Source organism: Danio rerio, chromosome 16 (genome assembly GCF_049306965.1).
Source record: "Danio rerio strain Tuebingen ecotype United States chromosome 16, GRCz12tu, whole genome shotgun sequence".
Classification (NCBI taxonomy): Eukaryota; Metazoa; Chordata; class Actinopteri; order Cypriniformes; family Danionidae; genus Danio; species Danio rerio.
The window spans coordinates 25,531,945-25,548,706 of record NC_133191.1 but is presented as its reverse complement, the minus strand read 5'-3'; the positions used below and the strand labels follow the sequence as shown (position 1 = coordinate 25,548,706).

Genomic DNA, 16,762 nt, shown 5'->3' with positions numbered 1-16,762 from the left:
CCCGCAGAGACGCTCTCTGGATAGGTTGAGATAAATGAGTGTATTGATGGGAGGGATGAAAGATGGATCCAGATGCCGCTCTACGGTAGCTGAACTCACAGTTACACTGCGTCGCGCAGCTTGCTTATAAAGCCATTACGATCATGTTCATCCGACATTAATCACCAATTAAACACAGTCTGCATTTGTTGGAGGGGTGTGTTTATTATCCCTAGGCTGCTCTGGTTGGCTCAAACTGTATGTATGGCTGAGAGAATGTGTGTGGTATGAATCCTGAATCCTGTGAGGGCTGTAATTAAAAGTGTCCCATGGGATTACTCCCGGTGATGACGTAGACTTGTATTGTATCCAGGCGGGATGAGGGATGAGGCGGTTCACAGGCGGTGGGCTCAGAACACAAGCCTCGGGCGTTTTGCCCTACAGTTTTCCATGTATCTCCTGCTGCTGTGGATCACCTCGCAGCTGTTTGTGTGTGAGCGTGTGTGTGTGTGTTTGGTAATCTCCTACTTTCATGCTCTTTTGTCTCTGTCTGCCTGGTATTATCTGCTAGAACTGTACTGCTCTGCACTCTCCTCTGCAAAGAGTAGGCCTACGTGAATGTATATAAAATAGTCCCTGTCTTGCTGTAAAATCCTAAAGGAGCGCTCCATATTTTTTAGAAAAAGGCTAATTTTACAAATCACCTAGAGTTAAATTTTAGTACCAATTTTAAATCCACTCAGGTGACCTCCTTTTGTGTTGGGAGCGCTATTAGCTTAGCTTAGCATAAATCATTGAATCAGATTAAACCATTAGCATCTCACTCAAAAATTTTAAAGATTACCAAAGCCTCTTTAAGGGTGCTTTTTTTACATCTGTAGTTCGGTTTATTTCATTTCAAGCTTTATCTGGATATATTTCTTATGTCTGTGAAGCAAGTATTCGATGTAATTGTTGTAATGTAATGTAATTCCAGTGCGTTGTTGACCACCAAACTGTTGTGAAAGCACACATCTGGATCCCCCAGAGAAACGTCAGTCTATAGCAAGGGTCTCAAACTCAAATTGGCGGGGGGGCCATATTAGTGACTGACAATTCATAGGAGGGCCACTTAAACATTCTAGCACACAAAAAAAGTGGAAACCTAATGTAATTAAAGCACTCAGACTTTCTTCCCCAGAGTTTACGCAGTCAAAGCTCCTTCTTTTTGTTTCTTGTTGTGCATATTGAAGGGGTAGTAATAGGGTTGCTATGGAAATACTAAAATTTAATGATAGGCATAATAATACCGAGTGACATGTTTTGTGTATTCTATAGTCTTTGATATTACGCAGCGATGTTATGTAGTTACCTAAATGAGGACTATTTTCAGGTATTGCGTAATATCATTGCACCTGCTGCAGTCATGACTCAGCAGCATGCTTGCTTAATTATTACACGAGAATAAGAATATAGTTCCTTGTCATGTTTACCTATGAAATAGTAAATTTCAATGTTCCATCAGTCTTAGTACACAATGTAACAACAGAAGAGTCTAGCTTTAAATAGGAAATGTGATGAAACTAGTCTTTGAAATTTTTGACAGAGATGCTAATGGTCTGGTCCGATTCAATGATTTACGCTAAACTAAGCTAAAAGTGCTTCCTCCAGTTCTGGAGATCACCCTTGGATTTAAATGGATTTAAAAATGGTAATGATTTAAAAAGCTTTTGTGAACATTTTGTTATTACTCTGTTATTTCTCAGTATCATTTATTTAATTACTATTATTTACTTTTAAAATGTGCTGAAGTAAATTTTAAATTATGTCAGTGGATTAAAAACAAATTTCAATTATATTTTCTAATTTACATAAATATATATATATATATATATATATATATATATATATATATATATATATATATATATATATACTGTTTTTTTTTATTTTATTTTTTTTTTATATATTTCCTAACCCTAAGTCATACACAGATTGTAGTTCTTTAATGCCTTTTTTATATTACCTTATTTCCATTCTCCGTCTCTGGAGCCTCATTATTTGGAAGAGATTTGATTTTGAGCTTTTCTTTTAATGCCTTTGTTCTGTCTTTGATAAATTCTTGATTGCTTCTTTAATGCAATGTCATCTTCCACTTCCTTTCTAGACCACGTGACATCCAGTGGTCACGAGTGAACGACACTCTTCCTGAGAGGGCGGAGAAAACCGGCAACATCCTCCACATGTCTCGCCTCAGCCAATCACACAATGGCACCTACCTCTGTCAGGCACATAATAATTACGGCCGTGCAGCTGATCACTACACACTGCTGGTGTATGGTAAGAAATCAAGTGATCCCTGAACTCGACATTAAACCCTAACCACTTCAAACTACTCGAAGCAGATCATATGTTTGCATAGGGCTGTGCAATTGATTGAAATTCAGTTATGAAGTTGATATTGGCCTATAATGATTATGAAAAAAACAAGAATAAAAATGCATGAGTAACAGTAAATTGGGTCCGTGTGGCTCTTTAATAGCTGTTTTCACTGAGTAGTATGGTACGATACAGTTTGGTTTGGTGCGCTTTTATGGCCATTTCCACTGTCAAAAGGTACCAAAAAGCGAACAGTGCTGTACAACCAAAGGGTACCAAAAGGCGGAGCAAGATGTGCAACTGAAGGTTGTTGGTTTACAGAGATACGTCACTTGCTCGTGCACAATCCAGGATGATGAAAACAAAGGAACCATCATTTTTTCATACACAGCCGAGACCTTACACTGTAATATTACATAAATATAATAACAAGCCATTTTCGAACCGAGCTCAAACAAAACTTGTCATCTTGGCCACAAAGCCAAGAAGAAGAGCAGAATCCACCTTGTTGTTGTTCACAAAGCCGTCTTAAGCACAAGCTCTCTCAAGAGAGCTTGCTTGCTTGTCTATACTTAAAATAATTTCTTGAGCTGATGATAATAATGTGCACAAATATTGAAGTGCTTCTGACACCTGATCCTTTCAGAAACGGACAAATGCGAGAGTGAAACGCAAAAAAAGAATCAAATGATTTTTTCAGCAACCTAACACATAAACAAACTGCCATGTTTAACTATTATCATCGTCTTTTGAACTATTATGAACTCAGAATTACTCTCTAACAGAGGCTACATGTGCTGGAGTAGATTAAAGATACAGATGAGGTTAGCACTGACTGTGGGCTATATGTTGCGTGTTGTTTTTGAACCCAAATAAGGACTTAATGTATGCTGTATGCAGTTGCAGTATGCAATGTAAACAGCTTACAGTGACAAAAAATTCAATTGGGGGCTAATAAATCTGACTTTAACTGTATGTTGCATTTATTTATTTATCTTATAAGATCGCAGTTGTTACAGTAGGCCATTTCATTGATGTGCAGTTATAATCAAATCATGTTCATAGTAAGGTTAGTAATGAACATTTACACAAGTATTGATGTGTTTGATTAGAAGTGCTTCTCATATAATATACCCGTACAGCTTTACTTTGACATTTACTCAAGCGAGAATGACATTGACAGAAACTTTCTGTCGTATCAGTGGTGCCCTTTTGACAGTGGAAAAGCAAGCCTGATAAAGGTGACCCGTACCAATCCGTATCGTACCGTACTGTACCACTCAGTGGAAACGGACCATTAGTGCAACTGTGTTTATTATTATTATAATTATTAATCAATCAACAAAATACATAATCACTTACTGTTTTTGATTAAAGAACTTTTGCAGATTTAAATCAATTATTGAACTACAAGAATTATAGTTTAATAATATACAAATCAAGTTGAATTCTTACAGTGAAAACAATACTTAAAGCACAGTTTTTTTATTTATATCTTTACATAAACTATTTAAAACTTTTTATTATAAGGTCCACTCATAATCGTTTTAAATAATCAAGATTACAGTATTGACCAAAATGTGATAATGATTTCTTTCATAATTAAGCAGCCCTATATTTCTGCATGTCATAATGTCTGCTTTCCAATGAAACATGTTTTTTTTTCAGCAGCCTGTGTTACAAAACAATTTCATATGTATGCGCACAAACACCTACACTTTCTTTGCAGTTGGAGAACAGCGTGGGTTCTTGGCTACTGAGATGGTTTAGTGTAGCTTTGGATGCGACAAACTTGTCTTGTGCTCCCACTATGGTGTTTTTTTTTCCTCTAGTCCTCCCCCTCTTGCTCAGATCTGCCCCCTGTGGATATTCAGTGCATTGCAGGTTTCAGTTTTAGACCTGCAGGATGTGTGATGTATTTTAAAAGAGTGCAAGAAATGAGATCCCCAGAGGTCTCCCTCCTTTCTCTCTCTTTTTTCCTCTTCTTTTTTTCGCATGGTAACGACAGCTATCAAATACGCACGTTAACGAGGCAGCCTGGAGAGCACAGGTGGGTGGGAATGTCATCTTTCATCCCGCTTCTTTCCCTCGCTCCCTCTCTCTTCCGCTCGTTCTATCCGCAGTTCTGAGTAGGTGAGCCTCTTAGCTTTGAAACACCTCTGCACTTCTGAGAATGGCCCAGGAATTCCTTTCTCTCGGCCTGTTTTTCTTCCTCCATCTGTTCTTTCCTTATTACTTCTCTTATTTCTTCCATCCTTTTTTCTAACTTCCTTCCTTTCTTCCTTGTTTATTTTCTTACTTCCATACTTGCCTAGTTTCACTCTTGTTTTCTTCTTTGCTTTTCCGTCTTACCCTTACTTCCTTAATCCTTCATATGTTCTTTCCTTCCTTCTTTCCTTTACCAATTCCCATGTCTCTGTCTCTGTACGTTCATCCTTCCATCCAAACATGTCTTTTTCGATCCTCACTTTCAACATTCCTCTCTTTCATCGTTCATGTTTCTGTCTTCCGTTTTTCCTTCCGTTCTTCCGTTCTTCCTTCCTTCCGTTCTTTCTTTCTTTCTTTCTTTCTTTCTTTCTTTCTTTCTTTCTTTCTTTCTTTCTTTCTTTCTTTCTTTCTTTCCTTCTTTCTTTCTTTCTTTCTTTCTTCCTTCATTCGTTACTTCTTTTCTTCTGTCTTTTTTCCATTCCACACTCTCCTCTTTTCCTCTTTATCTTTCTTCACTTGTCCTTTGTGTTTCACTTGTTTCTCTCATTCTTCCTTCCTTCCTTCCTTCCCTCCTTTTCTTTCTTTTATCTTGTTTTGTCACCATCTTTATCTTTCTTTTTTACATCCTTTATAAAATCATTTTCTTCCTTCTTTATCCCTTTGTTTCCTTCATTATTTTCTTCGCTGTATCATCTCTAATATATTTTCTTCTTTGCTTCCTTGTTTTGTTTGCCATACTTTTTCTTTTACTTCTAAATCCTCTTTTATAATCCTTCCTTCATTTTTATTCCTACCTTCCTTCCATCTTATATATATATTTTTTTTATTATATAAATTTCTTTTATATTTTCTTCATTTCTTTCTTCCATCCAACTGTATCTTTCTACACTTGTCCTTGTTTCTTACATCCTTCAATTTTTTCCCTTCTTCCTTCCATTCATCTGTGCTTTCCAGCCATCCTTACATTCTTCCCTTTTCCATCTATCAATCATTTCCAAACTTCAGTCTCTACTATCATTTTTAATTTTTTCTTCACCCATTTCCTTTCTTTTATCTTGTTTTGTCACCATCCTTATTTTTTACATCCTTTATTGAATCTCTTTCTTCCTTATTAAGTTGCCTTTTTCTTCTTTTATTTGCAGCCCTTTTTCACTTCATCCTTTTTTTCTCCTATCCTTTCTTCCTTGTCTTTTTCTCAATGCATCTCCTACACAGAACACAGACTTTCCCATTTAATATGTTTGTGTGGGAGTAAATGAACAAGATTTGGTGTTAACTCTCAGCGGTATCAGCGTGTTTAGGCTGGAAATCCCATGCTCTGTGCAACTAAAAGGAGGGAAAAAGCTGACTGCTGAAGGCTGATATAGGATGAGGGAGAACTATTAGATGATGAGTCAGCAGTCACTGTGACACGAGAGGACGGAGGAGGGCTGATCTCAATATCTTGCTGCTTCGCACTGACAAACTTTTTTCACACTGATTTATTTAATGTCTAAAGTGACCATGGAGTGCAAAATGAGGAGCAACCAGCCAGTATGAGCAGAATGGCGATTATAAACTGGAGAAGAGTAACAGAAAGAATGAATGAGCAAGCAAGGAAACAGCTTTCGCAGATAAGGAAATGAGGAAGACAAGACGACAGAGGAGGAGGAGACTTTGTTTTCAATTTTGGAAATTTAGCAATTTATGCTGACTGATATGGAAGTGTTTATTTATCACATGACTCAACATGTACGCCTGTGCTGTTTTATCTTTGTCTGGAAACTTTTCATTTGCATATATATTTGGTACACACTTTTTTAAAAACCAAACCCACTTTGGAAGCATTTATATGCATAGCTACGGTTTTACATTTATTTCAGTGTGAGTATCTGCATGGTTCAGGTTTACTGCCTACACAAGAAATGTTAAGCCTGAAATCACCTACACTGTTGGAAGACGTAAAAAGTCTCTATGAAGTAAATGTCTTAAACATGCTAAATAACTTTAATGGAGACCTACGAATTTAAAAAGATTGCTGGAGTTAGGGTTAAAGGATGTGATATTTTGTATATACAGTATAAAAATGTTGCAATACAGCATATATAAGTACACCTCTCACAATTCTCCTTTTTAAACTACTATTTTTAATATGAAGTTTTACAATATTATATTTGTGCTATTACATTAGATTAATCAATACTGAAGCCAAACATGGAGCTTATCTAACAAAATAACTTACGATATCGATCCAAAAACTTGTACACCCAAATTTATATGTTACAGAAAAACTATTAAATACAAATTTTAAAAAGAGGAAAAATCAAGAGAAGCAAAAAATGTATAAATTTAATTGAAATTTTGTAGGTTGTAATTAATTTTTGCAATATTTTACTTTCAATTTTTAAATATGTTTGGTGATTAAAATATTATCAATACATCTGTTTAATAAATCTGTTTTGTTTAAATGCACCAAAATATATTGCCAATATTCACTGAGAAATGGAGAAAAATATCCAATTTCAAAATGTGGTGTTCTTAATTTTGCTGAGCACTGTATATACAGTGCATCTGGAAAGCATTCATAGCGATTCACTTTTTCCCCAGTTTTTTATGTTACAGCCTTATTGCAAAATGGATTAACTACACACAATAGCCCATAATAATACTGTTTATTAAAAACAAAAAAGAAAAAAGAAATCAGCATTCACAGCCATTGCCGTGAAGCTCTAAATTGAGCTCAGGTACATTTTGTTTCCGCTGATCATTCTTCAGATGTTTCAGCAGCTTAATTGGAATTCACTTGTGGTCAATTCAGTTGATTTAAAAAGGCTTATACCTGTCTATATAAGGTCCCATGGTTGACAGTGTATGTCAAAGTACAAACAAAGCATAAAAACATAGGAATTGTCTGTAGACCTCTGAGACAGGATGGTCTCGAGGTACAAGGCTGGGGAAGGTTACAGAAAGAGTTCTGAGGCTCTGAAAGTTCCAATAAGCCCAGTGGCCTCCATCATCCATAAGTGGAAGATGTGTGGAATCACCAGGACTCTTTCAAGCGCTGGCCGGCCATCTAAGCTGAGTGACCAGGGGAGAAGGGCCTTAGTCAAAGAGTTGATCAATAACCTGATGGTCACTCTGTCTGAGCTACAGCGTTCTTCTGTGGAGAGAGGAGACCTTACAGATGAACAACCATCTGTGCAATCCACCAATCAGGCCTGTATAGTAGAGTGGCCAGACGGAAGCCACCCCTTAGTATTGGAATTTGGCAAAAGGCATCTGAAGGACTCTCAGACCATAGGAAACAAAATTCTCTGGTCTGATGAGACTAAAATTTAACTATTTGGAGTGAATGCAAGGCGTTACATTTGGAGAAAACCAGGCACCGCTCATCACCAGGTTAATACCATCCCTACAATAAAGCATGGTGGTAGGAGCATCATGCTGTAGGGATGTTTTTCAGCAGCAGGAACTGGAAGTCAGAATAGAGGGAATGATGAATGCAGTAATGTACAGAGACATTCCAAATAAAAACCTGCTTCAGAGTGCTCTTGACCTCAGACTGGGGTGATGGTTTAAGTTCCAGCAGTACAATGACCCAAAGCACACCAAAATATCAATGGAGTGGCTTCAGAACAACTTGGTGAATGTTCTTGAGTGGCCCAGCCAGAGCCCAGACCTAAATCCAATTAAACATCTCTGGAGAGAACTGAAAACAGCTGTACACTATCACCTCCCACCCAACCTGATAGACCTTGAGAAATACTGCAAAGAGGAATGGGCAAAAATTCCCAAAAACAGGTGTGCCAAGTTGTGGCATCATATTCAAAAATAAATTAAGGAAATTAAATGTACACAAAAATGTAATTGCTGCCAAAGGTGTATATACAAATCATTGGGCAAAGGCTGTGAATACTTTTTCAGTGTTTTTTTCACATTGTCATTATAGGGGTGTTATGTGTAGAATTTTGAGGAAATAAATTAATTTAATTCATTTTGGAATAAGGCTGTAACAAACAAAATATGGAAAAAGTGAAGCGCTGAAAAGTGAATACTTTCCGGATGCACTGTACTTCTTACCTCCAAACATATATCTTATTCACTGGTCAAATGGTCATAGGATAGTCCCTGTAGATTTTCTTATGTTACACAGTAAAAGTACTTAGCAACGATTGACCTCGCTGCCGATAAAAACCATTACGATTGAACAGCCTCTGAAAAGCACTGAGATTGAAATGAGAGAATGGCAAAAGAGATGGAGGGAGAAGCAGCAATGCTCGCAGGACAGAGGAAAAGATGTAGCACAGTAATGAGCTGTGGCTCTAATTGGGAGAAACAACATGGGCACTTAATTAATGAAGTGAAACTCTGGAAAAGGATGAGGAAGCATGAGCAAGAGAGCCTATGGTAATTGAAAATGTCATTTTTTACCTTTGGATAGTCATGACAGGAATATTAAGCACGGCGAATCGAGGACTGTGTCGAGTTGACGGCAGAGACTTGGCCTTTGAGTGAAGAGGTGAGAGACTGTGGGATTTACCAACTCCATATTCTGAGGATTGAACACAGTTTTGGAGATCTGCCACTCTCTCTGTCTTTTATTGGTATAATGTGGCACAAAAACCAGAGTCACAAGAACGCGGAGAACAACATTGCTGACGTGACTCATCCAAACATCTGTGTGATGAAATGTTTATCAGCTTTCAGTCTGAGCCGTAATGATGCGCAGGAAGCAGGAAAGAAGAAACGCCTCTTAAATGATTGGTTTTGGAAAAATGTGCAGGAAAAACAGAGAATTATAATGAACGAGGAACATGGAAGCTCTGAAAGGAGAGGAGAAAAGGGGAAAAGGGACAGGAAATGTAATGAGAAAAAAGGATCTGACTGATGGAATAGGGCACCCAAAAAAAGAAAATTTGGCCATTATTTACTCAGCCTCATGCCATTCCCAACCTGTATGACTGTCTTTCTTCTGTAGCGCACAAAAGGAGAGATTTTGAAGACTGCCTTCTGAGCAATTACAGTGAATTGGGACTGAAGCTTTCAAGCTTAAAAAGGATGCAGAAGCACCATGAAACAACATAAAAGTGATCTGTCTGCAATACCCCAAGTCTTTTGGAGAGACGTGCCAAATCTCTGTATAAAAAACAGACCAAAACAAAGGCATTATTTACTGTTATTTTTACCCTTTACTCTCCCTCCTAGATTTGTGAATATTGAATCATTTCATTCAATCTGTTTACTGGTTTGCACAACCTTTTGAATGGTTTCTAATTTGAAATGATGCAGTACTCCAGTATAACACATAGACTTAATGATCAGGTTGCAGCTTGATATCGAGATAAATTTTATTTAATTTCTTTCACAGATCTTCCAAAAGGGGGGAATTTCTGAAAGCCATTGTTAGCCAGCTAAGGTCGCAAGTTCTGTCGTTACAAACATGGTTTGTTGATTTGGCATTTCCCAAACCCATCGTTCCAACGAACAATTGCAAACTGCGTCACAAACTTTTATGCTTGCAACTACACCTCTGGAGCTTTATTTAGAAGCGTAGTTACTGGCTGTGCTTTATTCCCAGTTCTCCCCCCTCTGCCCTATTCATTTAGAACATTTAAAATTTGCTTTCAAAACAGTTCAGTTTTAGCGATCTACATGTTTGCAGTTTTGCTCCCTTCGCAGTGCACTTTGAAATCATTGATGCCGTTTTAAACAGCCATGGCTCATGACAAAAACTATAGAGTGACCTATTATTTAAAAGCGGAGTTTATGTTAAGTATTTAAAACTTTTGAAAACAAAAAACATAGCATATATGCTTTTAATTTATAGTAGGTTACTTATTAAGTATCTGTACTGTATATGACATGGCCCTATGGTTAGAACATTTCTGCAGTGGTTTAAAGGTGTCAAATTGTAGAAGTAGACTTTTCTTAATAATAATATTAATAATATTCGTCATCATCATCAATATTATTATTTCATATATTTCATATATTAATATATATATAAAGTATGATTTTTTTCATTTCCTAATAAATAATAAATATTTAAATTTATTTTTTAATAAATAGCCTCATTATTTATTTATTTATTTATTTATTTATTTATTCATATGACATTAGATATTGGTGTTAGCTTTTGTAAGGGATTTTATGTTCATTTAGAATAGACTATAGAATATTCTCAATAATATTTGTAAAGGAATCACAGGCCCCATATGTGCCATTTACATATATTTCAAGTTGTATGGAATGCGAGTGCATGTTTTCACCAAAACTAATATTAGATTTTTTTTTTTTTTATGTGTGTAGTGTAAAACAATATAATTTGCACAATGAAATTATGGGGTTCTTCTCTGAAGAAGTAGTTACTCCACCTCGTTTTAAAACATCAGTATGGGCATATTATGTTATAACTAACATGGTTCAATCGATGGATTGGCGACAAAGAAACTACGGGTTTTGGGAAACACTCGTTACTAAATCGTTGTTTTTCCAAACTATGCATCGTACTATGTTTAGCCGTGAGTTATGTCGTTGTTTGGGACGACAATAACAGTCAATGTTGTCAGTTATACTGGAGTGTTTTACATATTGCAAAGTGTATTGCATTAAACTTGGAACCAGTTGCGCCTGGTTCAACCACTGGGTATCAAACTTTCATACTGCACCTTTAACTATTTGTTCAGTATCCAGCTTAAAAACTATTTGTTAATTAATCGATTGTTGGTGAAAAGATCTGAAATCCAACATGTTGGTCTCTACTCTTATAATGCCATTGGTGCTACTCCTTTATTATATTCTGAAGAACTTCATTGTTCATTATTATTCCGAAAAGAAAATGATACTGGAGGGACATGATGTTGTTGAGTAAATGATGACAGAATTGACAATTTTGTATCGATTGTCCCTTGAAGAGTCATTTTAAAGGAAATGATCTCTCCGCCCCTTTAAGAGTTTGAGCTGCTATAAAATGTGAGATATTTGGCCTCAGAAGAAGATGAGAGTTATTGAGAGAAGAGAGATGAGAGGGATGATTTGCTGCCCTTCGCTTCCTGAAGAAGACGGGTGGTCTATTGATCGGTGTCCGGTTATCGATCGGTCTGGTACCACGCTGTTAATCCCTCTGAGTATTGAAGGCCACACACGCACGCAACCCGAAAACCGATGTGATGCTGCTCTTTGTTGCATAAAAAGCCACAGAACTTATGCAGATAGAGGAGAGAGTAGCTGCGAGCTTGAAACCGAAATGAAATGTGGCGAGAAAGAGCGATGAGGCTACTGCTTATATTAGAGGTGTGGAGGATGGTGGGTTGAGCAGTAAGATTGATGATCTTTGGGATGGAGGGATTGAAGATTACAGTGAGAGAGAGAGAGCTGAGCCCAGGGTGCCAGTAACTGCAGTATTTTGCAGCGGTAAAGGATGAAAGGGTGGAACAGGAAGCTGCTGCACCCTGCTGGTTGGAGATGTTACCCACAAAGAGACCCATGACCCCGGCAGAAGGGTGTCATTTCACACATTGCACTGTTTTATCACTTGCTTGTAGATCACATAAATGCTTAATTTAGCATGTTTTCCCTTGCATGTGCTTGAATGTAGCTGCTGTAGTTTGTGAATAACCATGTTATAATGCCATTCCCTTGTAGTGTCTGTTGCTCAATCTCATCCTGCCATCGCTCACCCCAACCTTCCATCCTCAAAGGAATACCAAGGTAACCCTCCATTCATCATCTCACCTCACATCACCTTCTGTTCTCATCATTCACTTCCCTTCTCTAGTTTTTCTTACAGAGTTGCTTTCATAATGTTATGTATTTTTTTTTTTTTTGCTTCACATATAGATATACTTGAGTTATACATGTCTATTTTCAACCATCTTTCTTTATCTCAGACTTAAACAGGCCAGGTTTCTACCAGCCCACACTCAGGAACAATATGTGCCTTTTTTTAAAATAGGGCATTTTTATAAACAGCTATATATTATTTAGGCACTTGCATGTTTAGAAGCAGTTTCCAACTGAAATGTCTAGTGAGTGCTGCAAAGGTTTATGTTCATGTTTTCTCAGAAACAGATATATCTACGTTGGCAACATTTTATATTAAACTGGTTCATGCACGCATCAAGGAACTTTAAAAAAATTACTAGGCTAATGAGTTGCTGTAAAAGATTAATGTTATATCACATGATCGGTTCTAGGATTTCATCCGAAGAGGGGCTCAGCCCTCGCTACTGTTGCTGATAATGCTGAATCCATAAACTTTACATTATAATCTTGCAAGTATAACAAATATATATATATTACTAGATTTTATCATTTTTGACGAATTATTTAGTGACGTACATTGTTGATGGTTGGTTGGTTTAGTGAATTGTGCAACATAGGCTAATATAGAAAATTTAGCCATATATATGGTTGAAGTCAGAATTATTAGCCCCCTTTGATTTTTTTTCTTTTCTTTTAAAAATATTTCCTAAATGATGTTTAATAGAGCAAGGACATTTTCACAGTATGTCTGATAATATGTTTTCTTCTGAAGAAAGTCTTATTTGTTTCATTTCGGCTAGAATAAAATCAGTTTTACATTTTTTAAAAACTATTTTATGGTCAAAATTATTAGCCCCTTTAAGGTATATATTTTTGCGATTGTCTACAGAACAACCCATTGTTATGCAATGACTTGCCTAATTATCCTATCCTGCCTAGTTAATCTAATTAACCTAGTTAAGCCTTTAAATGTCACTTTAAAGCTGTATAGAAGTGTCTTAAAAATATCTAGTAAAATATTATTAACTCACCATGGCAAAGATAATATAAATCAGTTATTAGAAATGAGTTATTAAAACTATTGTGTTTACAAATGTATTGAAAAAAAAATCGTCTCTACGATAACCAAAAATTGGGCGAAAAATAAATAATAGGGCTAAAAGTTCTGACTTCAACTGTATATTTCTGGAGATTACGAATTACGTAGCCAGAAGTACATATGGCTGCATTTTGCCTAAAGAACAATTCTTCAATGCCATTTCTGCACACAAATTCAAGAATCCCAAATTTAAGAGCCTTAATGGGTAATTGGTAGATATATTTTGCTATTTCTGCACATAATTTTGTACAAAAACTGACAATTTATGTGGAATGATTTTGAGAGTGTTGTAACAAAAAACTTAACACATTAAATAAAGTAATGATAACCTTGTTTAAGGTTTGCATTACAAGTCCAATTAGAATCGCTTGTGACAACAGTGTCACTCATATAATATACTGTATTAACAAAATAATTGAAAATATTACTTTACTAACTGTATTGTACATTAACAATACAAACATTTTATTTAATAATATTACTAAAATAAAATTACAAAAAAATAAAAGCATAATTTTTATATTTTTACACTCTATTTACATAATTAAATAATAGATTGAAATACTGCATTTCTGCACACACCGTGATCCATGAGGACCTAGTAATTGGTAAATGCTGGGTTGGTTCAGCCAAAGTGGTCAAATCAGGAAAAATGGGTTCAAATTAAAGTTTTAAAATGTAGCTTTTATAATTGCAACCACTATTGACTAGGATCAGCAACCTATAGTTAGATAATCAGAGCATGCATGTATTTCATTTAAAAAAGACCAATGGAACTGTGTACAAATGTTCTCTGTTAGATGAGCATCCTGATAGAAACTACAGTATAAAAATGTTTTGAAATAACCTGTGGGAATTAATGTGAAGCAAACCATTGACATGAGCATGAGCATAGAGAAGCACATTGGCACAACCCGAAACCCGAAACCCGAAAAATTAAAAAGGCCACTTGATGGTCAAAACGTAGCTGACCCCAGAGCCCCCTGTAACATGTGAATCAAAGGACTGTTTCATTAAAATGCCTGCAAAATACGCACTGTATTATTATTAATTATTTGACTTATTTTTCAGCTCAGCTTCTCAGCTTTATGCTGCTTTTTTCAAGCAGTTAGGACAAGCATTTTTTGAAAACAAAAGTAATTTAATTTTCAATGAAGATTCACACAACAGCTGCTTATGGGTTGTGATCCACCGTAAGTGCAAAATGTTTTTATTTAAAATCATTCTTCATTCAAAACAGTCATTATTAAGAATGGATGTTTAATAGAGAAAAAAATATAATCCTTGCTTCATATAATTTGTTTTTGTTTGCTGGTTTTTTCAGAATATTAAATATTGTTGTCTTATGTACCGTATAGTTCATTCAAGTCATGTTATTATTAATGTAATTACTAAAACACAAACCAGTTGGAGCATTTCTTGCCCTCTGAATTGTATAATTGCATAATTAAAGTTGGCGTGAATGAACCTTTACATTAATGGAATGTCCAGTATTCAGAATGCCATTGACAGTGATGTCACAGTGATATTTGCTTACTGAACTGTCTTTTTTACATACTATATTCTACTTTAGCCTCAGTTTGTTCATTAAAGTCCAATGTATACTTCCGCTTGAACATTTAATTGTTTGTACAACCTCAACACATGCACACAAGGAAAAATCATCCATGTTCAGTGTCACATTTCTTTCAACATGTTATTAGTGACAACAAAAAATATGTGTTCGTACTCATTTAAAATGGAGCTGCGGATATCTGTTTAGCATTTCAAAGCACATGTGCTAGCTGCTTATACATTTTCTGTGCGATTAGAAAAATCAAGCTGCACATGTACAAAATTATTCACACACCTTTCACTACCTGACAAAAGTCTTGTCGTGGATCCCAGTTGTAAGAGCAACAAATAATAACTTGACTTTTGGTTGATCATTTGGAAAAGTGGCAGAAGGTAGATTTTTCAGATGAAATATCTGTTAAACTGTATCCCAATTATCACAAATACTGCAGAAGACCTATTAGAACCTATCATGATTTGGGGTTACGTTCAGTATGGGGTGTGCGAGAGATCTGCAGAGTGGCTAGCAACATCAAAGGCCTGAGGTATCCGGACATTTGTGCTACCATATTAGAGGGCAAATTCTTCAGCAGGATAGTCCTCCTTCTCATACTTCAGCCTACAATTCAAATTTCCTGAAAGCAACGAAGATCAAGGTGCTCCAGGATTGGCCAGCCCAGTCACCACAATGCAAAGAAAATGCTTCTCTCACTTAGATTTTTCACTTGTTTCTAGTCCAAAAATCCAAAACTGCTTAAATCAAGAAGAATTTTCTAGACAAGCAAAACATATAGTCTTGTTTTCAGAAATAATATGCCAATATTAAGTGAGTTTTTCCTTAAAATAAGCAAAGTAATCTGCCAATGTGGTAAGTAAAATCTTGTTTCTCCTTTTGACATAAGATTATTTTGCTTACCCCATTGGCAGATTTATTTTCCAAGCTCATGGTAGTCATATACAATATGAATTATTTCTCCGCACCATGACTTTATATTCTATACTTTACATTATTTCTGTTAAGTGACAAGACTTTTGTCTAAGCAAAGTCAGACCTTACTGTCCTAATTAAAAAAAAAATTAATAATCAAGGCATGATCATATTTTATTCTGGTAAAATTATTTAAATCTAGAGGCTTTTGCCTTTCATATAAGCCACTTCTAAATGATCAACTAGAAGTTAAGTTATTATTTGTTGTTCCTAAAACTTGGATTGGCGACTAGACTTTTGTCAGGTAGTGTACTTTTACTTTAGTATGCACATAAAAACTGAGGCATTCATCCATCTGTCAGTCTCTCTCTTATTTCCACTCATTGACTGCCTTTTTCTTTAACCAACATTTATTTTAACATCACTTTGTTTACTGCCATGCAAATCCTTCAGGAAATGCAAATCCATATTTTATTATTATTTTAATTGTCTTCCACCTCGTTCTCCACCTCAGCATATGCTAATTCTTCCCTGACGGCTCTGCTCCGATGCTTACCTTCAAACCAGCTTATTTTCCATATGTTTTCTCCAGCTAACTTGCCTAGCTTCTCATCTTCTCGTTCATGTTTTGTTTATTAATCTTCCTTAAGATTCATGCAAGCACACTCCTATTGTCTTCCAAGTGCCCTTGTCAACTGAAGCACTAGCGCCGCTCTCCAGAGGATCTACTCAGCCGCAGAGGCTTGTTTTTTTTTTTTTCTTGTTGTTTGAATTTAAGTCCCTGCCAACAGATGAAGAGAAACACGCTATAAAGGAGAGCAAGAAAGGGAGCAGCAACAACAAAAAAAGAAGACACAATGACCCTTTAAAAGAGGCCTGGTGCTACACGGCAT

At 36.0% G+C, this 16,762-nt stretch overlaps 1 protein-coding gene across 8 annotated transcripts in view; it reads left to right on the top strand.

The window, feature by feature from the left end:
- Positions 1-16,762, top strand: part of cadm4 (cell adhesion molecule 4) — a 305,176-nt gene that overhangs the window by 262,833 nt on the left and 25,581 nt on the right. For 4 of the 8 annotated variants that reach the window (XM_005158112.4, XM_073924909.1, XM_005158111.6 and 1 more), the window contains exons 6-7: positions 2,126-2,298; positions 12,169-12,234. In XM_005158112.4, the coding sequence (XP_005158169.1) occupies positions 2,126-2,298; positions 12,169-12,234 (239 nt within the window). 8 annotated transcript variants of the gene reach the window in all.